Source organism: Somniosus microcephalus, chromosome 5 (assembly GCF_052327205.1).
Source record: "Somniosus microcephalus isolate GS21.2 chromosome 5, FLI_Smic_1.0, whole genome shotgun sequence".
NCBI classification, from domain to species: domain Eukaryota; kingdom Metazoa; phylum Chordata; class Chondrichthyes; order Squaliformes; family Somniosidae; genus Somniosus; species Somniosus microcephalus.
The window spans coordinates 267176483-267203019 of record NC_140991.1 but is presented as its reverse complement, the minus strand read 5'-3'; the positions used below and the strand labels follow the sequence as shown (position 1 = coordinate 267203019).

At 45.5% G+C, this 26537-nt stretch overlaps 1 protein-coding gene across 1 annotated transcript in view; it reads left to right on the top strand.

The window, feature by feature from the left end:
* mboat1 (membrane bound O-acyltransferase domain containing 1) overlaps positions 1-26537 on the top strand; it is a 185626-nt gene that overhangs the window by 61510 nt on the left and 97579 nt on the right. The window contains exons 4-5 of the mRNA XM_085988926.1: positions 12106-12201; positions 19772-19827. Of these exons, the coding sequence (XP_085845052.1) occupies positions 12106-12201; positions 19772-19827 (152 nt within the window). The remainder of the gene's footprint in view (positions 1-12105; positions 12202-19771; positions 19828-26537) is intronic.

Here is a 26537-nt window from a genome sequence, read left to right as displayed (position 1 = left end):
AGCAGATTCAGTAGTAACTTTCAAAAGGGAATTGACGTAATTGAGAAGGAAACATTTGCAGGGCTATGGGGAAAGAGCAGGGGAGTGGGACGAACTGGATAGCTCTTTCAAAGAGTCGACACAGGCATGATAGGCCGAACGGCTTCTTTCTGTACTAAAGGTAGCGCCCCGGAAAAATTAGCGTCCCCGCGCTGGAAATTGAGTGGTTGTGCCCCAGGAGGGAAGCGGGGCGCTACTGGAAGCGCCCCGCATCCCTCTTGGGGCGCTGTGAGTCAATATTGCGGTGTTATATGCCACAGCGCCACACGCTGTGGCACGTCGTGTCGCGGTATTGCAGGCCTTCGTCCCCTTCTTAAAGGGGAGGGGCCTTGTGCAGCGCGACCTGGGGCCCAGCTAGGCCCCTGGGGATCAGGAGTGCAGGCAAAAGAGCCCGGCACTCAAGAGAAGTGCCGGGCTCTTGGAGCGCAGCCAGCACTCCGCGGTGGGGGGCTTTTCAGAAGGTCTGGGACGGGAGCGCAGGCAGGTGCTGGCAGGCAGCCAGCAACAAAAATGGCCACCGTGCACCTCGCCTTTAAATTGTGCCTCCCCGGCCACAGGTACGCCCCCCTGACCCCGTCGGACATAGCGTCTGGCGGTAAGTCAGGGGGCGCTCCCGAAGATCGTGGCCAGGGCGTGAGCGGGGCGCTGTGCATGCGAATGACGTTATCGCCAGTGGCGCAGCGCTACCAGTTAGCGCCACCCCTAACCTCCTGCTGAATTTTGCGGGAGGCGTGGGCAGTGCCGCGCCCGGGCGCTAGTTGGTTTGCATCCCGTTATCGCCCTCCTTAAGGCACTAACGGGAGGCGCAACCAACTGAATTTTTCCCCCCAAGGGTTTTTGGATTTCCCCATCGCCAGTAGCTTTCTTTCCCCCAAATCATGCTCGGCAGTTCTCCTACCTGAGTATCTTTCATTGATGAAAGTTAGCATTCTGGTTGGGTAAAGTTCTTTTTTTTAAAAAAAAAAGCACCAATTTCATACAGTCAAGATGTCTTTAGGTTTACAAGAAGATAAAAAGTCAGCCGTTTTATCATTCACCAGTTGTTGACCCTCTCCTTGGGAATGTCGCTTGGCTCCGAACGTGTGGGCCTGGCCTTGATGCCTGACGCTATTTGAAACGGTAATCCATGATGCAAAAACATGGGACGCATCAAATTGTTCAACAACAGTAACTACACATCAAAAAGCACTTAATAGCTGCAAAACACTTTGGGACATCCTGAGGTCGTGAAAGACACTATGTAAATTGAAGTCTTTCTTTCTATAGCCCAAGCAGGTCTGGTGCTGTAGCTTGCTTGAACCAGATTGAATTTGAAATGAGCAGTAGAGTTCACTGACTAGGACCCATTCCGGGTGGGAGTTCGAGCGAATCAATAATTCGAATTAAGCAAGAAATTTTCAATGGGAGGTATTACTGCACAGTTTCAAATCGAATTAACAGATGACTCAAGTTAAACAACTTCAAATTAAGAGGAATAGACTGTATCATCCATTGTTTAACATGAAGCTTCTGTCCAAACCCCTTCCCCCAGTCACTTATGAGCTAAATAAAGTGTGAGGCTGTTTTTTCAAGGAACCCTGCTACCCAGGCAGCTGATTACTATTCCGGCTGGTCCACTGTATTAGCACAGACCCAACATGTGAGACTGTTGATGCAGTCTGAAGTTCAAGGCCTTGCTGTGAACTCTGGCTAATTGCAAGATTCCTTGGTGGCATCACTACTGCAGTGATTCCTCACATCATGGTTATCAATGGGCTTTTCATTGGTTGTGTTCAAAGTTGCCAAAGTTTTCATGTTGTCCTTGATTGATTTGAGTATAGAAGATATTTAGATCCTACTTCTCATCTGTCTGGTATTTGGACTTTCAAACAGTACTTTATTCAGTGCTTTTAAAAAATATTATAAAGAGATTAATGGTGATATCATCATTGACTTTCTTGTAATGGGATGTCACATGGCGTCACTGAATTTCATTCCAGGCTTGGCCCCACTGAAAATCCTCTTGAGTACAATATAGGTGCTGCAGTTTTGTATTAATAATAACCAAGCTTCTCTCTATATTAGTGTGGTGTGGCAATGCTGGTGTTGGACTGGGGTGGACAAATGTAAGAAGTCACACAACACCAGGTTATAGTCCAACAGTTTTATTTGAAATCACAAGCTTCCGGAGCGCTGCTCCTTCGTCAGGTGAAGTGGAGAGATGCATAAAGACACAGCTTATATAGTCAGAGAACACTGCCAGATGATTACAGGTAATCTTTCTAACTGCCATTTATCACACCTCGGCACTTCACCTGACGAAGGAGCAGCGCTCCGAAAGCTTGTGATTTCAAATAAAACTGTTGGACTATAACCTGGTGTTGTGTGACTTCTTACATCTATATTAGTGTGCACATGACATTATGTAATTGATTCTTAAGTTTGAACTGAAAATAAAAATTTTAACCCTGAAAGCCATTTGAGAGTATTTTAATTCCTCTTTTTGATGAATTTAAGTAGAACTGGGAGTTAACTACTTATTTCAAATTCAACCTGGTTGAAGCAAGCTGGAGTATTGCAGTGGTATGTGCAGTCCTGCATCTGTTGGGGTGTGGAATCTAACTAAATATAATGCATCATTAATCGTATGCTTGGGTGCAGTTCCTGTCAGTTTTTCATGATAAATTCCTGTGTCCTTAGCGCCACCACTGGTGGGGAGGTACAATGATAATGGCCTGGACTAATGATCCAGAGACGTGAGTTCAAATCCCACCACGGCAGCTGGGGAATTTAAATTCAGTTAATTAAATAAATCTGGAATAAAAAGCTAGTATCAGTAATGGTGACCATGAAACTATTGGATTGTTGTAAAAACCCATCTGGTTTACTAATGCCTTTATGGAAGGAAATCTGTCGTCCTTACCTGGTCTGGCCTATATGTGACTCCAGACCCACAGCAATGTGGTTGACTCTTAATTGCCCTCTGAAATGGCCTAGCAAGCCACTCAGTTGTAACATGAAAAACATAAATAAGAATAAAACCGGACGGACCACCCGGCATCGGCCTCAACACTGGCTACAGACATGACGATGGCACACCCAGCCCAGTCGACCCTGCCAACTCCTCCATCACCATGGGCATGTCCTGTCCCATCGGCAGGACAGACCCACCAACTATGGCGGCACAGTGGTATACAGTCGTGAAGGAGTGGCCCTGGGCGTCCTCAACATTGGCTCCAGACCCATGAAGTCTCATGGCTTCAGGTCAAGCATGGGCAAGGAAACCTCCTGCTGATTACCACATACCGCCCACCCTAAGCTGATGAATCAGTACTCCTCCATGTTGAACACCACTTGGAAGACGCACTAAGGGTAGCAAGGACACAGACTGTACTCTGGGTGGGAAACTTCAATATCCATCACCAAGAGTGGCTTGATAGCACCACTACTGACCGAGCTGGCCAAGTCCTGAAGGACAGAACTGCCAGTCTGGGCCTGTGACAGGTGGTGAGAGAACCAACACGAGGGGAAAAACCTACCTGATCTTATCCTCACCGATCTACCTGTCGCAGATGCATCTGTCCATGACAGCATTGGTAGCAGTGACCATTGCACAGTCATTGTGGAGACGAAGTCCTGTCTTCACACTGAGGACACCCCTCATCGTGTTGTGTGGCACTACCACCGTGCTAAATGGGATAGATTACGAACAGATCTAGCAGCTCAAAACTGGGCATCCATGAGGCGCTGTGGGCCATCAGCAGCAGCAGAATTGTATTTACCACAAACTGTAACCTCATGGCCCGGCATATCCCTCACTGTACCATTACCATCAAGCCAGGGGACCAACCCTGATTCAATAAGGAGTGTAGAAGAGCATGCCATGAGCAGCACCAGGTGTACCTAAAAATGCGGTGCCAACCTGGGGAAGCTGCAACACAGGACTACATGCATGCTAAAAAGCGGAAGCAGCATGCTATAGACAGGGCTAAGCAATCCCACAATCAACAGATCGGATCAAAGCTCTGCCGTACTGCCACATCCAGTCGTGAATGGTGGTGGACCATTAAACAACTAACAGGAGGAGGAGGCTCCATGAATATCCCCGTCCTCAATGATGGTGGAGCCCAGCACGTGAGTGCAAAAGACAAGGCTGAAGCGTTTGCAACCATCTTCAGCCAGAAGTGCCGAGTGGATGATCCATCTTGGCCTACTCCTGAGGTCCCCACCATCACAGAAGCTAGTCTTCAGCCAATTCGATTCACTCCATGTGATATCAAAAAATGGCTGAGCGCAGTGGAGACAGCAAAGGCTATGGGCCCCGACAACATCCCGGCTGTCATGCTGAAGACTTGTGCTCCAGAACTAGCCGCGCCTCTAGCCATGCTGTTCCAGTACAGCTACAACACTGGCATCTATCTGACAATGTGGAAAACTGCCCAGGTATGTCCTGTTCACAAGAAGCAGGACAAATCCAACCCGGCCAATTACCACCCCATCAGTCTAGTCTCAATCATCAGCAAAGTGATTGAAGGTGTTGACGGTACCAAGTGGCACTTACTACTCACCAATAACCTGCTCAATGATGCCCAGTTTGGGTTCCGCCAGGACCACTCAGCTCCAGACCTCATTACAGCCTTGGTCCAAAAATGGACAAAGGAGCTGAATTCCAGAGGTGAGGTGAGAGTGACTGCCCTTGACATCAAGGCAGCATTTGAACGAGTGTGGCATCAAGGAGCCCTAGTAATACTGAAGTCAATGGGAATCGGAGTGGGGGGGGGGGGGGGCGTGGAAACTCTCCACTGGCTGAAGTCCTACCTAGCACAAAGGAAGATGGTTGTGGTGGTTGGAGGCCAATCATCTCAGCCCTAGGACATCGCTGCAGGGTTTTCTCAGGGCGGTGTCCTAGGCTCAACTATCTTCAGCTGCTTCATCAATGACCTTCCCTTCAACACAAGATCAGAAATGGGGATGTTCACTGATGACTGCACAGTGTTCAGTGCCATTCACAACTCCTCAGATAATGAAGCAGTCCATGCCCGCATGCAACAAGACCTGGACGACATTCAGGCTTGGGTTGATAAGTGGCAGGTAACATTCGCACCACACGTGCCAGGCAATGACTGTCTGTCTCCAACAAACGAGAGTCTAACCACCGCCCCATGACATTCAACAGCATTACCATCGCCGAATCCCCCACCATCAACATCCTGGAGGTCACCATTAACCTGAAACTTAACTGGACCAGCCTCATAAATACTGTGGCAATAAGAACAGGTCAGAGGCTAGGTATTCTGCGGCGAGTGTCTCACCTCCTGACTCCCCCAAAGTCTTTCCACCATCTACAAGACACAAGTAAGGAGTGTGATGGAATATTCTCCACTTGCCTGGATGAGTGCAGCTTCAACAACACTCAAGAAGCTCAACACCATCCAGGACAAAGCAGCCCGCTTGATCGGCACCCCATCCACCACCTTAAACATTCACTCCCTCCACCCCCGGCGTACCGTGGCTGCAGTGCGTACCATCTACAAGATGCACTGCAACAACTCGCTAAGGCTTCTTCAGCAGCACCTCCCAAACACGTGACCTCTACCACCTAGAAGGACAAGGGCAGCAGGTGCATGGGAACACCACCACCTCCAAGTTCCCCCCCTCCAAGTCACACACCATACAGGAAACTTTGGTTTATCCGGAGGTTAACTGTCCGGAATGCTCGAGCCACTGGCAAAAATCAGGAGCCGTGTCGTTAGTTTTTTTTTCTTTTTGTTGCTTTTTTCTCAACAGTCAAGCTCTGCAAGCTCTCGCTGAAGCTGTTGCTAAGCTACAGAGATGCTTGCAAGGTACGGCTGACTGTTTAGAAGCTGTTGAGCAACAGGGTTTGTTGCCAGATACGGAGCTCAAAATTTCTATGTTTCAACATTAGCGCTGGTTTGTCCGGCAGTTTTGATGGGACGGCAACAGCTCAGTCCCGTCGGTGCCGGATAGCACAAAGTTTCCTGTACTAACTTGGAGGCATATCGCCGTTCCTTCATCGTCACCGGGTGGAGATCCTGGAACACTCTCCCTAACAGCACTGTGGGAATACTTTCACCAAACGGACTGCAGCGGTTTAAGAAGGCGGCTCACCAGCACCTGCTCAAGGGTTATTCGGGATGGGCAATAAATGCTGGCCTTGCTGTCGACGCCCACATCCCATGAACGAATAAAAAAAGTGAGAAGTTTACATAAGGAGTTTCTGTTATAAAATGTGAACATAAGAATTTGTGCTGGATTACATTAAAAATATCACTTCAAAATGGGGGCTGAATTAAGTCTGCATACCCATGTCCAATTATCTGCTGAACAGCGCCCCATATTGTGCCCCTCTGTTCCCCATTGCCCATCCTTCCTCTCTCCCATCCATGGTTCTCCTCTCCTTCCTTTCCCTTCTCCCTACCCGCTTCTTATACCCTCCCATTTCCTTCTCCCTTTCCCCCTCCATCCCTCCTGCACCTTCTCCATTTCCTTCCCCCAGGTAACGTTGCAACAAGAATATTAAGACAGCATCCATTGCCATTGAGATTAAACTGCCGCAGCTCCATTAGCAGTCTTTGGGCAGCCCCCGCTCATCAGCTGAAATGGCTTTCCATCAGCAGCATCCCGCCCAAGATGATTTTCTGACCCTTGACTTGCCTGCTATTCCTCATCCCCTCTCCACTTCCCCTTCCCTATTCCCCTCCCCTGTCATTCTCGTACTTTTTCTCCTCTCCTCCCCTCCTCAATAAACTTGCTTCTCCTCTGCCCATCTCGCCTCCTCTGCCTTCCTTTCCTCTCTCCCCTGTTTCTCCCTTTCTTCCCCACTTGCCTCCCTACTCCCTTCCCCTCCCTCACATTAGTTTCTTTATCCCAATCTTCTAACCTTGCTTGGCCTGAAGAATTCGCATTGGTCTTAACTTCCAGTGTGCTGTGCCACAAGTGATCAACTCGTATATAATATGTATGATGAGGTGTACAGTTGTTGGTTAGCAAATGAGATGGTGTTCGAGTTGGTAAAATAGAGTGATAATGAAGTTGTAAAAACTGAGGAAAATTCAGTACATGTCCTGACATTTATGAAAGTTATTAACGCCCTGGTGGCTCAGAAGGTTGTGCACCATCCCAGTGTGATACGAAGCCATACAGACCAACAAGGTCTTCGGTTCTATCCCTGATTTGTCCTGCGCTTGCTGATCCTAGCTGGGTCAGTGGTTGGGGAGGGAGCTAAAGTTGGCCTCAGCATCCCTGAGCTGAGGAAGGGAAAAATCAAACCAGGATTTTTGCTACTGGTGACACCTGCCAGAATGGGTGTGTGTAACTTGCCTCATGCTCTGACCTCTTCTCCATCTCCACTTCCTTCACCCCACCATTGGCCGTGTCTTCTGCTGTACAGACCATGGGGGGAAAAAGTCGGTTGGTTAGCACCTCCCGTTAGTGCCTTCGGGGGGCGCTAATGGGGTGCTAGCAACTTACCGCCCGAGCGCGGCGATTTTAGCGCTGCTCGCGAAATTGACCCGTTGTTTTGCGCTGGCACTAAACACTACCACCACGATCTCTTGCGCCCGCCGATCATGACGTCATGCAAGCATGCAGCACCCCGGACCGGAAATTGAGTCGTGCCCCCTGCCTTAGCACCTGCCACTAGGAACGACAGGTAGAGGGGAACGTTTTCAAGTCCAGAAGGGGCTGGGGGAGCGCTATTTAAAGGCAGGCGCTTCCTACCTTTTCTTGTCGGCAAAACCTTTGGTACACGCAAGTTGAGAGGGAGAGAGACGTCTGGAGAGATTTAATGCTGTCCTAAGGAGTTTTGGCCCTCAGCACCACTTTTGAGGTTCCTAAGCGCCGAACTCTTTCCCTGGGCCTGTCCATTAGTGCTTCCAACACAATTGCTTTAGAGGTCACTCCAGGCCAAGATTCAAGGCTGCAATGAGCAGGGTGTGGCTAGCCAGCAAGATGGCCCTTCCCCTTTAAGAACTGGACGGCGCCAGTCTGTCTGTCTTCCATGGTAACTGACATCACCTGAGCTTCGGTAGCGTTCTGAGGTAGCGCCTTGCTCCCCGACATTTGCACCTTGAGAGGTGTGTAGCACCTGATTTAGCGCTCAAATCACCTCCAGGGGTGATGGAGGTGAATTTTGCAGTCAGAGGCGATAATTAGCGTTGGGCGCTAAACTTTGTGCCCGGCCAATATTAGCGCCCCAAAATGGGCGATGCCCAATTTTTCCCCCTATGAGTCTCCCTAAACCTCAGCGCCTCTCCCTCTTCCTGTAAGACCCTCTTTAAAACCTACCTCTTCTACCAAGCTTTTGTCACCTGTCCTAATCTCCCCTCCTGTGGCTTGTGTCAATTTTTTTTTGTCTGATCATGCTCTTGTGAAGTGCCCTGGGACGTTTTAGTACGTTAAAGGTGCTATATAAATACAAGTTGTTTTTGTATGTATGGAAACTGAGAGGGGTCTGGATTGGGACTGGTTGGGATCACCCTCCTCCCAACTGACGCTCACTATCAGTCAGAGGTTGTGGTCCACATTGGTACCAACGACATAGGTAAAAAGAGGGATGAGGTCCTGCAGCAAGAATTTAGGGAGCTAGGTAGAAGTTTAAAGAGCAGGACCTCAAAGGTTGTAATCTCTGGATTACTCCCGGTGCCACGTGCTAGTGAGTATAGAAATAGGAAGATAGAACAGATGAATGCGTGGCTAAAGGGATGGTGCAGGAGGGAGGGCTTTAGCTTCCTGGATCACTGGGTCTGCTTCTGGGAAAGGTGGGACTTGTACAAGTCGGACGGTTTACACCTGAACCAGAGGGGAACCAATATCCTTGCGGGGAGGTTTGCTAGCACTGCTGGGGGGGGTTTAAACTAACTTGGCAGGGGGATGGGATACAGAGTGGAGCTATAGTAGGGGGTGATTTACAGCCAAATACGGAGGAAAAAACAAGTCAGCTGGGAAGGCAGAGCAAATATGTGAAGGCAAAAGGGAATATGGCAGGGCTGGAAGGCATTTATTTTAATGCAAGGAGTCTTGCAAATAAGGTGGATGAACTGAAGTTGTTGTTGAACACATGGGAGTACGATATTGTTGCTATCACGGAGACATGGTTGAGGGAGGGTCAGGACTGGCAGCTCAATATTCCGGGGTATAGAATCTTCAGGCGAGACAGAGGTGGGTGTAAAAGGGGAGGGGGTGTTGCAATATTAATTAAGGAGTCAATTACTGCTGTAAGGAGGGACGATATATTAGCGGGTTCCTCTAATGAGGCCATATGGGTAGAACTTAAAAACAAAAAGGGGGCAAGCACTTTGCTGGGAGTGTACTATAGGCCCCCAAACAGTCAGGGGGAGATAGAGGAACAGATATGTAGGCAAATCTCAGAGAAGTGCGAAAATAATAGTGGGGGATTTCAACTTCCCCAATATAAATTGGGATAGTCAGAGTGTGAAAGGCTTAGAGGGTGCAGAATTCTTAAAGTGCATCCAGGAGAGCTTTTTGAGCCAACATGTAGAAAGTCCTACAAGAGAGGGGGCAGTACTGGACCTAATTCTAGGGAATGTAGCCGGGCAAGTGGTGGAAGTGTCAGTAGGAGAGCATTTTGGCGACAGTGACCATAATTCGGTGAGATTTAAGGTGGTCATGGAAAAAGACAAAGACGGCCCGGAAATAAGGGTTCTAAATTGGGGGAAGGCCGATTTTAATATGATAAGGCAGGATCTGGCCAAAGTGGACTGGGAGCAGCTACTTATAGGAAAATCCACATCAAAACAGTGGGAGACTTTCAGAAGGGAAATAGAGTACAACGCCAACATGTTCCTGTAAAGGTCAAGGGCGGGACCAACAAGCAAAGGGAACCTTGGATGACAAGGGATATACAAAAATGCATTAGGAAAAAAAGGGGGGCTTTTGGCAGTTACAAAAGACTAAAGACGGAGGAAGCCCTAGAGGAGTATAAAAAGTGCAGGGGCATACTTAAAAAAGAAATTAGGAGGGCAAGGAGGGGCCATGAAATAACACTGGCGAGCAAAATAAAGGAAAATCCTAAGATGTTTTATAAGTATATTAAGGGCAAGAGGATAACCAGGGAAAGGGTAGGGCCCATTAGGGACCAAAGTGGCAAGCTGTGTGTAGAGCCAGATGATGTAGGCGGGGTCTTAAATGAATTTTTTGCATCTGTGTTCACTATGGAGAAAGACGATGTAGACATAGAAATCGGGCAAGGGGACTGTGACATACTTGAACATATTAGCATCGAGAGGGAGGAGGTACTAGCGGTTTTAGCAGGCCAAAAAGTGGATAAATCCCCAGGCCCGGACGAGATGTATCCCAGGCTGTTGTGTGAGGCAAAGGAGGAGATCGCAGGGGCTCTGACACAAATTTTCAGAGCCTCTCTGGCCACAGGGGATGTACCAGAGGACTGGAGAACAGCTAACGTAGTACCATTATTCAAGAAGGGTAGCAGGGATAAACCAGGGAATTACAGGCCAGTGAGCCTAACATCTGTGGTAGGGAAATTATTGGAAAAAATTCTGAGGGACAAAATTAGTCTCCACTTGGAGAGGCAAGGATTGATCGGGGATAGTCAGCATGGCTTTGTCAAGGGTAAATCATGTCTGACCAATCTGATTGAATTTTTCGAGGGGATGACTAGGTGTGTGGATGAGGGAAATGCTGTGGATGTGGTTTACATGGACTTCAGTAAAGCTTTTGACAAGGTCCCGCATAGGAGACTGGTCAAGAAGGTAAGAGCCCATGGGATCCAGGGTGCCTTGGAGCGTTGGATCCTAAACTGGCTGAGTGGCAGGAGGCAGAGGGTGATGGTCGAAGGTTGTTTCTGTGACTGGAAGCCTGTGTCCAGTGGGGTACCTCAGGGATCGGTGCTGGGTCCCTTGCTGTTTGTGATCTACATAAATGATTTGGATGAGAATGTAAAAGGTATGATCAGTAAGTTCGCAGATGACACGAAAATTGGTGGGGTGGTAAATTGCGAGGAGGAAAGCCTCAGGCTACAGGACGATATAAACGGGTTGGTCAGATGGGCGGAAAAGTGGCAAATGGAATTTAACCCTGAAAAGTGCGAGGTGATGCATTTTGGACGGACAAATAAGGCAAGGGAATACACAATGAGTGGTAGGACCCTAGGAAGTACAGAGGGTCAGAGGGACCTTGGTGTACATGTACATAGATCCTTGAAGGCAGCGGAACAGGTAGATAAGGTGGTTAAAAAGGCATATGGGATACTTGCCTTCATTAGCCGAGGCATAGAATATAAGAGCAGGGAGGTTATGATGGAGCTGTACAAAACGCTGGTGAGGCCACAGCTGGAGTACTGTGTGCAGTTCTGGTCGCCTCACTATAGGAAGGATGTGATTGCTTTGGAGAGGGTGCAGAGAAGATTCACCAGGATGTTACCTGGGATGGAGCGCCTCAGCTATGAAGAAAGGCTGAACAGGCTGGGGTTGTTTTCCTTGGAGCAAAGAAGGCTGAGGGGGGACCTGATTGAGGTGTACAAAATGATGAGGGGCATAGATAGGGTAGATAAAGAGGAACTTTTCCCCTTAGTAGGGGGGTCAATAACAAGGGGGCACAGATTCAGGGTAAGGGGCAGGAGATTTAGAGGGGACTTGAGGAGGAACTTTTTCACCCAGAGGGTGGTTGGAATCTGGAACTCAATGCCTGAAAGGGTGGTAGAGGCAGGAATCCTCACAACATTCAAGAAGCATTTGGATGAGCACTTGAAATGCCATTGCATACAAGGCTATGGACCAAATGCTGGAAAATGGGATTAGACTGGACAGGGATTGATGGACGGCGCAGACACGATGGGCCGAAGGGCCTCTTTCTGTGCTGTAAAACTCTATGACTCTGACTATCCAGGCTGACATAAAGAATGGCCGCCTGGATGAAGTACCAGAGGGCGACTCCTGTCCATGGAACTGTGTGCCAGAACTAGCACTTGCAGGAGAGGTGAGGAAATTGAGAACATTTCTTTGAGAAAATGCAAGATGTTTTAGTATTCTTTTCTACATGTAATAACATGGTGATAATTTCAGTACATTTATGTTTCTTGTTCCTTAGGTATTCATTTGTAGCAGCAATGGGCTATCTGACATTGTGCCAAATTAGCAGAGTATATATCTTTAACTATGGACTGTTGGCCACAGATTTCTCCGGGTGAGTTCTTTTTCAGACATTTCTCAGTTGCGATTTAGTTTTTGAATTTAAAGGGGAACATTAAGGGGGCACGAGGAATGTAATTATTTACCTGGGTAAGCATGATGAAATTAACTTTTGTAACTTTTTGTCTCTGTTTTAGAGACAATTTCAAGGTACTTTAATAAGTTAAATATCAGCAAATTCCGATATTTTCTTTTGTGTATATACTTGTGTTCTAATTTGTTGTTGTGGGCTTCTGTTTTCCCTATTGAAGCTAGCTGACTTCAAGACCGAAAGCAGAGAGTAAGGGTAGAGGGTAGCTATTCAGAGTGGCAGCAGGTGGGAAGTGGTGTTCCACAAGGATCCGTGCTGCGACCACTGTTGTTCACAATTTATATTAACGATTTAGACTTTTTAATCAAAAGCACAATTTCTGATTTTGCGGATGACACCAAATTGGGCAGATAGCCAATACTGAGGAGGACTGCAACGAATTACAAGAAGACATGAATAAACTTGTCGAATTGGCATATTATTGGCAAATGAATGTCAACACCGATACATATGAGGTATTGCATTTTAGTAAGAAAATTAAGGAGGTCACATATTACTTGGAAAATAAGAATCTAAATGGGATAGAAGAGCAAAGGATCTCGGAGTGCAAATACACAGATCACTAAAAATAGTGACGCAGGTTAATAAGGCCATAACAAAAGCAAACCAAGCTTTTCTAGAGGGATAGAATTGAAAAGTAGAGAAGTTATGCTAAACTTGTATCGAACCTTGGTTAGACCACACTTGGAGTACTGTGTACAATTCTGGTCGCCATATTATAAAAAGGATGTGGAGGCATTGGAGAGGGTGCAAACAAGATTTATAAGGATGATACCAGAAATGCGACTTTATACCTATCTGGAAAGGATGAACAGGCTGAAAAGAGAAAGTTGAGGGGGTGACCTAATTGAGGTCTTTATAATTATGAAAGGTTTTGATAGAGTGGCTAGAGAGAGAATGTTTCCACTTCTGGGGAAGAGCATAACTAGAGGCCATCAATATAAGATAATCACCAAGAAATCCAATGGGGAATTCAGAAAAAGCATTTTTACCCGAAGAGTGGTGAGAATGTGGAACTCGCTACCACAGGGAGTGGTTGAAGTGAATAGTTTCGATACATTTAAGGGGAGGCTAGATAGGCATATGAGGGAGAAGGGAATAGAGGGTTATGCTGATAGTTAGATGAGGAAGGATGAGAGGGAAACTCGAGTGGAGCATAAACACCGGCATGGACTGCTTGGGCCAAAAGGCCTGTTTCTGTGCTGTATATCCTATGTAATCATTACGGAATGCTTTCCCTGTGACTTGTTGCCAAAGCCTAAGAAGAACAAAAGTTTGCTCGACTTGTATGACAGCGCTGCTCGATGCAGTAGCCTTGACTTCAGTGTCAGTGTTGTAATGTGTAGGGGCAGCAGGCCTGCAGTGGAGTGGACAACTACCTTGGGTCGTTTTGCTGGACTCTTCCAGAGGCTGTGGCAAATATCAACACCACCACTGTTGGTGACGGGTGTCATTTGCTTTTACTGGTCACCTGCTGACATATGGGGATCTTTCCTGGCCAGAAATAAAAGTCATGATTTGTGACTTTCAAAGAATTGCACACTTGTACTTGTACTTGTTCCTGCTGTCGCTGGTGCTGTGGAATGTGCACCACAGTGTAAAGGTTGGGTGGATTTCACAGCACGAAGAGCTCCAGCACCTTTTGTTAGAAGTCATTATGTAATGCAAAGGGAGCATTAACATATCGAGTTGTCCTATTGACATCAGTGGAATGATTCCAGGTGCACTTTTTCTATGGATGTAGATATACTGTAGAGGGATCACCATGCTCTCACCCTAAAGTTAAACAGAACTTTGTTGTTCCTTTTTATGTCAACTCATCTTGCAAGTGTAATTTTGATTTTCGTCAACCAATAAAAAAAAAATTAAAAACGGCAAAATCCTGCTTTATCTCTGTCTTTTAATTCCCTCCCCCCCCCCCATTATCCCACCCAAAAGAATTCAACAAAACACACAATCTGCAAGTCATTGGCCCTTCTGAGAGTGGTGAAAGTTATACATTTGAGTGTTGGTTAACAAAGGAGACTGTTTCATGGTATCTGACAAAGCAGCCCGCTTGATTGGCATCCCATCCTCCACCTTAAACAGTCACTTCCTCCACCACTGGCGAACCGTGCTGCAGTGTGTACCATTTACAAGATGCACTGCAGCAACTCGCCAAGGCTTCTTCGGCAGCATCTCCCAAACCTGCAATCTCTTCCACCTAGAAGGACAAGGGCAGCAGGTGCATGGGAACACCACCACCTCCAAGTTCCCCTCCAAGTCACACACCATCCTGACTTCGAAGTATATCGCCGATCCTTCATCGCCGCTGGGTCAAATCCTGGGACTCCCTCCCTAACAGCACTGTGGGAGTACCTTCACCACACAGACTGCAGAGGTTCAAGAAGGCAGCTCACCACCACCTTCTTGAGAGCAATTAGGGATGGGCAATAAATGCTGGCCTTGCCAGCAACGCCCAGATCCCATAAGCAAATAAAAAAATGTTTTTAATGTCCCATTCATCTAGTTTCTTTCAAAGGTTAATTGGGACAATGATATCAGGGGGTTTGAAGATGGGACCTCCACTGTTTCTGTTTCTTGCTCACACCCTCTTCACCCATGCAACATACCATTCTCTCAAATGGAGATAAACTATCGTCGTGCCTCTACCGGTGCTGCTTTGGGCTATGGTGTGGATGGACTGGATGGTCAATATTTCCTTTAGAGGAGCTGACTTCAAACAGCCCCAGCTAAGAATGAGAACTTGCTCTGTGCTTCAAGATGCCCAAACACCGGTCCACTGCACCTCCATAGTCCTATAAATTGACCTAATTTTTATCTGCGACAGTCTACTAGATTACAACATGTGGCAGTAGGGTTCTAATACACGGGGAAATTAGAATGGTCTGTAACATTCTTACAAATAGTTACTTCGCCAATTCTTTCCTGTTTGATTTTAAAAGGCTTTTTTTGTATCGAAAAGGCATCACTTTGTATTTATATAGTACCTTTAACAAAGAACGGGGTTTTACTGCGGGTGGGGAGGGAGAGCGAGAGTGAGAAAGGGAAGAACAGATAATTAGATGCTGAACCATGGAGAGAGAGGTGAGGAGAGTTGGCCTAATATTTATAGCACTTATGTTACAGGAACATTAGGTATTTGCGAAAAATACTGAATTTAAGCATGACCTCTGTTTTCGTGGATAAAAATTTCAGTCAATTTAATTAATAGCTTATGAAAGAGTAGCTCTGTCAAAAATGTTCAAGGTTAGGCCATTTGATGTTGCACTGTCTTAGGAACTCAGACTGGGTTGCAGCATTTGACCCATTCATGTATATCTGTAATAAATAAATTATAGTTTAATATTTTCTTGTTTATTCATCTCGACATTAGCGAGTGTGAGCGAGCAGTTTTCCTGTAGCTCGGTTAGTGATGTCATATGACGTGTGCACTCCGGTTGTCGTTCAGCTTCATACTGGTGCTAAATTGATATTAAGCCCTAAGCATACCCTGAAGAGCCCCTCTTTGAAAGGGCTTTCATACCTGTGTTGTGTAAGTTGGAGGCTATTCTGGGTTTAGATAACATGCAGCAAGAGGTACCAGTTTGAAGAACAAGTTTGTTTGGTCACGGTGCATGCATTTAGTGCTGTTATCATGTATGTACGGCTGCATTACTTTCCAGTTTGCTGCGTTGCCAGTGAGTCTTCTGCTGGTTTAACAATGTCAAATGGGATATTCGTACTACTTCATGGAACAAGAATATACTAATTTTTCACTTGTAGGTATCCGAATGCAAAATTAAAAGTGAGTAATACTACTCTCTTGGTTACTTCAGTTAGGTTGAGGTAACACTGCCTGTATTGAATTTGGCTTCCCCCTCTCCCAGCCAAATCTTTCCTATGTTTTCCTGGACGGAACTAATTTGCGCTGTGGGATAGTTTGTGTCGTTGCCAACATTTCACAATTACCTCAGCCCAGTGGCTGTTCTTCATGTTTGAACCAAGTTGGTGAGTGTAAGCAGGCTATTTGGCTGTACGATGTATTACATCCCACTCCTATTCTTACTCAGCACCCTCACGCATACATTTTCCAGCAGGTGTGAGTGAGAGTCTCCACCTGTTTTCACCCTAGCCTGTGGCACTGGGGCCAGTTGTCTTTGCCCTGTTGCCTGCCTGCCTGAGATCAGGGATTAAATCTGGGACCTTTGGTGTCTGAATCCCACTGTGGTAGTTTGAGAATTTGAATTCTGACCTATATGTGACTCCAGTCCCACACCATAACAGTTGACTCTTAACTGCCCTCTGAAGTGGCCTAGCAAGCCACTCTGTTGTATCAAAACCGCTACCAGTGGTTCAAGGCAAAGACCCACCACCACCACTTTCACATGGCAATGAGCGAAGGGCAATAAATGCCAGCCTTGCCCATATCCCAGGAATGAACAAAACAAATTACTCCGTTCCACACTTGAAGGGGACATGGGAACTGCTGCACTTTTGGCACAGGTGTGACAATATTCTCTCCGTGACACCTGTATTAAAGATGCTTTTTGTTTGGGAGCTGGGTTTAATCATTGAATGTAATCCATCCCAAGCCCATTGTTCTCAAAGTGATGATTGCTGACAGTTGGAGATTTGTTGTTCTTGAGCGGTTTTGAATTATTTTTGTTTGGGCATTAGTTTCATCTAAAGTGCTCCTTTAATCTTTGTATCTTCAGATGAATTAGCAGTGATGTTTATTGGTTGCTAAGCTTTAAGTGCTCATATATGGACTAAAGGTAATATGGTGAAAATGAATACTGGCCTTTGAATAACCCATTTCTTTTGTGTGTGTTTTTTTTTTAATGAACAGAAATGTCTTTGTGTGTCTTTAATGAATAAAATTGCACGCATTTTTAAAGTATATATTCAAGGAGTGGCATACAGAGGATCGGGGTAAGGCCATGTAATTCCACTGTACAACCTATCATGTATCCAAGACATGGGCAAGTTACTGGATGATGCAGTTCCCTTTGCTCCTACCCTCTTACTAAAGAGGGTTCATCCTGCAGCCAGTCCAGTTAATGCAATGGCTGTGTTGCCGTGAGCCATGCTCGAGTGAAGTAGGAAGGAATACTCTCAGCTCCGTTCCTTATGTTCTGTAAAATTAGAACCGCTTCCTTTTTGGGCTAGTTCTATTATAATCCCACTGCCAATACTGGGATTCCAAGTCCGGTTTGTAATTCCTGGTCTAATGCCCCATCTTCTGAAGCTGCCAAGCAGCTCCTGCATCTGCCTTACTTAGGTTTTTGGTTATTTCACAAGTACTTTTATAAAAAAAATTTAAAAAAAAACATGAAATATTGTAATGTCTAGTGAGGAATAGGTTGTGTGTGCTAACCTGCAAACTTCACTTTTGCCATTTTAAAGCTGTCTTCATGGTTATTTTTACACTTCATTTCAATCATTGGTCTTTCTGTTTTGCGTCGTCTGTCTTGCTGTATTTCTTGCATTCCCCTGTTGATCTGTTTCTTCTTTTCCTTTACGCTCAGTGGATTCTTGTGGTGAGTTGTTCATCCTTCCCATAGTTGCTGTAAATCTTGGTGTGCTGTGTATTTAAGCATGTTGGCTGTGAGTTGGCTGAGCATTCAGTGAGTTTCATGATAACCCAGCATTAATCTTTACTTTTAGAACATACCTGTGTACATATGCTGGTGGTAGGGGAAGTATCAAGTTTAGCAGCATTCTCATTTGTAAATGTGACTGCAGATTATTTATTTATCACTGCTATATGGTACGCTGCAACTATGCAAGAAAGCTTCTGCTTTACTATTTGAATGAAACTTGAGCAAAACACTGGAAATGTGCTCCAGTGTCTTGAGCCTTTTTTTTCTATTGGCAATTGGATGACACTGGTAAGGCAACATTTATTGTCCATCCCTAGTTTCCATGAGGGTATCAAGAGTCAACCACATGGCTATTCACCGGTCCAGTGCCCAGGTATTAATCTACTTTACATTGCTGTGATTTAACCTTCCCTTTTTTTGTTTTGTTTCTTTCCATTCTTTCCCCCCCCCCCCTCTTTACTTGCCAATATAGTTCAAAATGGGGACTATCACTTGTGTATATCTGCACTTGATGTAAAAAGGAGAGGAAATACTCACTCCTTCATCTGAATTTGGCACCTGGCCCATTAAATGGAAAATCTTTTGAAGTAGTGCCATCAAAGCCAACAAAAATAATCGGGTATTTTATATGTTTTTTTAATTCACTGCAGAAATGAGAGTGGCTTAGTCTTTTGTAAGGAAAAAAATGAATGCGGCTATCCAAGGGAATGAGAAGTTAAAGACTGTTAATGGGTTTTGGGGCTCTTCCGCATACAATTCCCCAACATCCCTCCTCCCATTACCGGTTTCCATTCGATTACATTTCCCAAACCCAAATGTCTAATGACGCAGATCATCCTGTAGAAAGTCATTAACTGCTCCTGTGGAAAGCAAAAAAGCGCAATCTGGTGGGCAGGATTAAAGCAACTGGGTCTGAACAGAGCAGCTGCATAACGAAATCTGCTGCCCCGGGGCCTGCTGTACATTTGAGTGCAACCAACTGTCCAGAAAACCTGCTTCCTGAATTTGTTCACAAATATTAAAAATCTCATTTTACCAGTTCCGCAGACTCCCTCTGGATGCGTTTTGTGATTGTAGCTTAATGTTTGTACATTAGTTGATTTAGTGATTGATTTATGTCATTAAAATAGATGGCCCAATCTAGAAATGAATTGAACCAACTATATCTCAGGTACTGTACACTGTAATTCATAGGCAGTTCCTCTGCAAAAAGAAAGCAGATTATCAAAACAAAACGAGAGGGGGGGCAGGTGGTGGGGAGACACGGGAGTGGGGCAGGAGTTACATAGCTGTCATTTTGGCAACAAAAGATATATTTGCAGTGAATACTGTAACTTTCAGTTGCTGTATCTTGGACTTCTGTGACTTGCATTATGGTGTTGATCTGTTGCAAGCAACTGCATAGATATTTTGAAAATAAAATGGATAAAGCTTTGACTACAAGGAACTCCATAAAATTGTTCAGTTTATCTGGAGTAAAACATCTAAAGCGAAACATCAGTTATCAATTATTAGAAGGTAATTGTTCAATATCATCAGCGCAGTGTATTGAAATTTTGGGTCCAGCAATGGACAATGCCAAACGTGCATTTAAGAAGAGTTAATGAAATGAGAGTTTGAAGCTCGTTTTGTCGTATGTAAAGAGTTCCAGTTCATTCATTCTATTTTGTAACTGAACATTTGAGACTTGGGTCCTTGGCGCTCAGGAGTTATGTGTACTGTAAAATGAATGGCTATGGCTATGTTGACTGGATATATCTGGAATAAAGCTGTTCGGATTTTTGGGTGTCATTTTCTACACACCAGCAGTTTCAGATTTTCTGTTTTATTTAGTAGCTGTTTCTACTGTTAATATTAAAAAGCTGAAGTTATTTTTCTTTCCTTTCTAGTCCATTGATGATAGTCACCCAGAAAATCACCAGCCTTGCCTTTCAAATACATGATGGTAAGGACCCAATGATCTATTCTTGGCACGGATTTGTATTTTTTCACTTTTTTACTTTACTAGCGCGGAACCACTAATTTATGTTTCACATGCTTGAAAATGCCTATTATAACTAACCTGTAGCATATAACTGTGCGGAGGTATTTATTGTGTTAATCACAACAACATCTGTTCTAACCTAAAGCCCCTGGAGTCGTGTGCATGAATCTTTTACACATTTGGATGACTCACTGGGAAGGCATGCAAGACTTGGCCCCTTCCCTCACCAGTTTTTGGATGTGATGCAGACTGACAAAATTCAAACTCTTGGGGAAGTCAGAGTGTGTGAATGGTGATTTTTATAACTGAGGTTGAAACAGCAGTTTAGCATCAATAACTGCAGCTACCAGGATGCTCCATGTGCTGATGGTTTTGCCACTAGGCTACTTCTATGTGACCATCTTAAGAAAATGAATTCAGAATTATTGAAAGAATTCTTTGATTAATAATATGATATTAAGGTTGCTTCCAATTTAGTAACAAATCTGTTTCATGTTAAACAATGTATTTTACAGTGTAACAATTTCAGGCTATTTCACATTAGAACTTGCTGGTTATTCTGAATTTCAAAACACTCAAACTGTTGCTTTTGCATATTTGTCTATTCCAGTCCACCTTGCCCAGTTTGCCAGCTTTAGTAGAAATGCCAGTCATGAATTATCCCCCCCCCAAAAAACACATCCAGAAAACTAAATAATTAAAGTGAAGAGCAAGGAGTAAACCATTCAACCTGTTGAGGATTATCCCTCTAGTATCCGAACTGCCCCAGCCCAGCGTCCAAATACTAAAACCTCCCTTACTATTTTGTCAGTACTGCTTTGCCTAACAGATTATTCCAAACATTTATAACTCTTTGGGCCTGATATCTTGTTTCAAATTTATTTGTCACCAATTTAAATATGTCCCCATGTCCTAATTTCTTGTCTTACTTTTGAAGTAATATTCTGACTTTATCTTCTCGGTACCGTTTAACATTTATATGCATTGAGAACCACCTTTAACTTCTTTCTTCCTAGACTGCAGCAGCTTCTCTTGGCATTCCTCATAGCTCAACTCATTTTTTGTTGGCATCAATTTTATTGCTTTTCTCTGTACTCTTTCTGATGTTTGTACTTCTGTCTCTATGGTGCGGTGACCAGAACACAACACAGCACAGCATGCAAGAGCTAACTAATGCAGTGTAAAGCCTTGCCATAACCTCTGTAGACTTGTACCATGTTCCCAGCGATCAGGTCACCTTTTCAATTGCTTTGCCTCGCCTCCGAGTCAGAAGGTTGTGGGTTCAAGTCCCACTCCGGAGACTTGAACACAAAAATCTCGACTGACACTCTAGTACAGTACTGAGGGAGTGCTGCACTGTCGGAGGTGCCGTCTTTCAGATGAGATGTTAAACTGAGGCCCCGCCTGCTCTCTCAGGTGGACGTAAAAGATCCCATGGCACTCTTTCGAAGAAGAGCAGGGGAGTTATCCCCGGTGTCCTGCCCAATATTTATCCCTCACTCAACATCACTAAAAAAACAGATTATCTGGTCATTATCACATTGTTGTTTGTGGGAGCTTGCTGAGCGCAAATTGGCTGCCGCATTTCCCACATTACAACAGTGACTCCACTTCAAAAGTACGTAATTTGTAAAGCACTTTGGGACATCCGATGGTCATAAAAGGCGCTATGTAAATGCAAATGCAAGTCTTTCTTTAGACATGGAAAGAAACCTGGAAGCAATTGCAGACTAGTCACTTTCAAAGTTTCCCTGCATTTGTTCACTTACATTCGTGGTGCAGTTTTTCAAGCAATGTGTATTACTTTACATTTCTCACTGTTAAATTTCATTGCGCATAACGAATGGCATAACAAATGGCCAATGGTGTAACCAGTCAAAGTCGTTCTGCAGCTGCATCCTTTCTCCTGCATTTTTTATTTTGGTGCTGTCAGCAAACTTGGAAACTTTCCCTTTGTTACCTAATCACTGTTGTAGAGCTTGATGCCCAGTTGTGCAGGTTCTGAGCAGATTCAACAAGGAAGGAACAGTTATATTGGCCACTTGCACCAGTAACTGCAGATTTTCAAGCCAGATTGTTTTAACTGGTATGCAGCACAAAAGCCAGTCTTGAGTTTAATTTTTTTAATCAGCGGGTTTTGGTGATGGTGAGAGTTCAACCATTAAGAAAATGACTTTGCATCCCAGCTGACATTTCCAGAGAAGTTGGCAAAACTTTGTGATTTGTGAGATGACCTTTTTGAAGTCTTGTGTTGGAAACAACATTCTTCAGTTCAAGATGATGTATGATACTACTGAGAGCCTGTTTATGAAGACGAGCAATTCTGCTAAAATTATAGTCGAGTAAATAAAGAGAAACTGGTTCCACTGGCAGGAGGGTCGATAACCAGGGGACACAGATTGAAGGGAGTTGTCAAAAGAACCAGAGGGGAGATGACTAGAAATATTTTTTACGCAGTGAGTTGTTACGATCTGGAATGCATTGCCTGAAAGGGCGGTGGAAGCAGATTCAAAGTAACTTTCAAAGGGACTATACTTGTAAGGAAAAATTTGCAGGGCTACGCTAAGACACCAGAGGAGGGGGACTCGCTCTTTCAAAGAGCCAGCACAGCCACGATGGCCCGAATGGCCTCCTTCTGTGCTGTATGATTCTAAGAGGTGTATGTGTGGATTCACTGGACTTGAAATTGGTTTCTAGTTTCTCATCTGCAATAAACACAAAACTGTTACCAGTGCTGTGGTGTATGTAACCGTTCCACCTTTAAGAGAACTATTTTAAGAGATGCACTACTTTATCTTGGCTGCTGTATACTGTAATACCGGTGGTGACCACACCGGTATATAAGTGCTGTGTAATGATTTATTGGGCAGTTCAGCCTGACCTTCGACTAGTAAAGACCTGTTGAATTTATTCTTGTGGTCTGTGTGCAGTGATTCTTATTTAACAATAACTAGAACACACAGACTTAACAGTGGCGACGATGACGATCTTACCCTGCGGCAGAGATATATCCAAGGCAGTTTAACGGGCGTCGAGAAGAGGCATCTGCCCTCATCATCCTGCTGAGAAAAGACTCGGGTCTGAAGAGCAAGGAAGAATCCTGACACGAAGCCTTCCATCAGCAACAGGCAGTGATCATCCCTTCTATCACGGTGGTGGGTAAGCCGATCAGCGACGAGCAGCAAGTCGGCCACGTTGGCTGTGAAGTAGGGGAGGGAAAAACGGAGGATATAAGGGCGGAGAACTCGACCACGGCCGGGGGAAAGAGCCGGACAGAAGTCGGGGCCAGAGGCGCTGAGACTGGGGCAGCGTAAGGCACGGGAGCCGCGGTGAATGCAAACGCAGCCGGTGTAAAGGACCGGGCTGCAAGCGGGCTGGGAGACGCAACAGCGTCGAGAGAGAGCTCGACCGCGACCGGGGAAAAAGGCCGGGCAGCTACCGAGGCCGCGAGGCGCGGGAGAAAATAATTTAAAAAAAATAACAAAAAAAACCGCGGAGAACTCAGCCGCAGCCGGGGGAAAGGACCGGACTGCAAGAGGGGCTGGGAGGCATGATTTGAGAACCGCTGGGGAGGGCGAACGCAGCAATACGGCAATCGCCATTACAGCCAGCGGGGGAGAAAGGCAAACGCGGGAAGCTGCCATTTTTGTAGGCGGGGGAAGAAGACAAGCGCGGGAAACCGCCATTTTGAAAAAAAAATGAAAGAAAAATTTCTTTTTGTTTCTCAAGAAGATTGCGAGGATGCCTAAGCATGGTAACATCAACGATTTCGATGCCGATGTTGAAGATTGGGCCACGTATGTAGAACGCATAGAGATTTATTGTAAGGCAAATAAAATATCAGATGAAGATAAAGCACTAACCTTACTAAACTCAATGGGTGCGAAGACATACGGGCTATTGAAGCATCTTCTATCACCAGCTAAACCGGCGGATCAGGCTTTCGCTAATATTGTTGCTGTCCTGAGAAATCATTTGAACCCCACACCGCTGATGTTCGCGGAACGATTTAAATTTTATGCGAGAACGCAACTGAAAGAGGAAAGCAACGCGGAGTATTTAATTGAACTGCGTAAGCTAGCGAAATACTGTCAGTTTGGGGAAAGACTGACAGAGGCACTGAGAGACAAATTCGTGTGTGGATTGTCGAAAGAAGGAACACAAAAGCGGCTGCTTGAAGAGAATGATCTTACACTTGATAAGGCTGTCACTATTGCAGCATCGCACGAAGCCGCAGCGAGAGGCACTGCGGAAATGCAGCTGAAGGCAGCGGTACTCAGCGTAGATCAAATGGCTTTGGGTACAGCGAAATGTTATCGTTGTGGAAAGACAACACACGATCAGAACCAATGCTGGTTTAAAAATCAGGAATGTAGAAAATGTGTCAAGCTTGGTCACATAGCTAAAGTATGCCGGTCAGGAAAGAAGACCAGCAACAAAAAGTCACCGCAGGAAAAGTGCAGAAAGGTACATAAGGTGGCTGAGAAGAGTTCGGATGAACAGAATTCGGATTCGGACTCCAACAGCAAGGAACTGGGTAGTCTGAGAATTCACAATGTGAGTAAGGAAGCTGACCTACAAACTATCTGGGTCACACTTCAGATAGCAGGAGTCCAAGTGAAGATGGAATTGGACACCGGATCGGCGTTGACGGTCATGAATAAGCAAGATTACAAAAGGTTATTCACACATATTCCCCTACGGGATACGGAGATAGTATTGCAGACATACACGGGGCAAAGAGTATACCCCATCGGAAAGATAAAAGTCAAGGTGGTACATAAGGGCAAAGAACACCAAGGAATGGACTTATATGTACTACCTGAGGGAGGTCCACCACTTCTGGGACAGGAGTGGATCAGGAAAATAAATATGGACTGGCACTCCCTCAAAGCAATAACGGTAGATTCCGGAAAAAGATGTCAAACCTGAACGATTGTCCAGAATATTGGATGAGGCTAAAGAGGTGTTCCAACAGGGACTGGGAACACTGAGAGGAATTACGGCAAAAATCAAGATTGCAGAACATGCAAACCCAAAATTTTTCAGAGCCAGACCAGTGCCTTATGCGATACGACCTGCTGTGGAAGCTGAGCTGGAAGGGCTAGAACGTTCAGGAGTACTGTCTAAGGTGGACTGGAGTGAGTGGGCCACGCCCATTGTTCCCGTCATGAAGCGTTCATCGAGTAACAAGCCAGGGGAACCGGGGAAGGTCCGCATCTGTGGAGACTTCAAGATCACGGTTAATCCGGTGCTTCACATGGTGCAATATCCGCTTCCGCGGATTGAGGATATCTTTGCTTCATTGTCTGGCGGGAAACACTTCAAGATAGACCTGGCGCAAGCGTACTTACAGATGGAAGTTGAGGAAGAGTCGCGCCAGTATCTCACAATCAACACGCACAGAGGCTTGTATCGATATAATAGACTGGTTTTTGGAGTGGCTTCGGCTCCAGCAATTTGGCAGAGGGCCATGGAGCAGGTATTACAGGGAATTCCAAGCACTCAATGTTACTTGGACGATATCCTGATTACAGGAGATGACGATGAGGAACACCTTGCAAATTTGAAACTGGTGCTCACCAGATTGAAGGAATATGGACTTCGAGTTAATCGCCAGAAATGTGAGTTCTCTCAGAAACGGATCTCGTACTGTGGTCATGTCATTGACCAGGAGGGGCTGCACAAGTCACCTGACAAGATCGAAGCTGTTGTGAAGGCTCCCGCTCCGGAAAATGTATCCCAGCTGAGGTCGTTCCTAGGGTTGATTAACTATTACCATAAGTTTCTGCCAAATCTATCCACGGTGCTGCACCCGCTGAACGCTCTTTTGCAGAAAGAAGTACCATGGAAGTGGAGCGAGGACTGTAAGAAGGCCTTTCGCAAAAGCAAGGCATTGATCACCTCAGAGGAAGTGTTGGCTCACTTCAACCCAACGCTACCTATTCGTTTAGCTTGTGATGCTTCTCCTTATGGTATTGGAGCAGTACTCTCACACAAGTTGCCAAATGGCTTGGAAAGGCCAGTCGCATTTGCATCCAGATCATTGACCTCCGCTGAGCGCAACTATGCTCAGATAGATAGGGAGGCTCTCAGCCTTGTGTGGGGAGTAAAGAAGTTTAATCATTACCTGCAGGGCCAGAAGTTTACACTGTTGACAGACCACCAGCCGTTGGTATCCATTTTTAACCCTAAGAAGGGTGTTTCGGTGATGACAGCACAGAGGCTCCAGAGATGGTCCCTTTTCCTAGGGGCACATCAATATCAGATAGAATTCAAAGGTACAAAGCAGCATGGTAATGCTGATGGGCTGTCGCGCCTGCCACTACCTACTGAGGAGGAGGCACCGACGGTTGACCCGGTGGAGTTATTTCACTCGACCATCATCGAATGTTTACCTGTCACCAATGCAAATATTGAAAGGGAGACTAGGAATGACCCGACACTGTCCCGGGTCTACGAATTGACAGTAAAGGGATGGCCAGCCCATGGTGATCCACTGTTACCGGCATTCTCAGCAAGACGAGAACAGCTGTCCATCTGTCAGGGAACATTGATGTATGGAACAAGGGTGATTATCCCTCCTAAGTTAAGAGAGAGAGTTCTAAAAGAACGACATGAAGGTCATCTGGGGGGAGTCAAGATGAAAAGCCTTGCTAGGGCTTATGTGT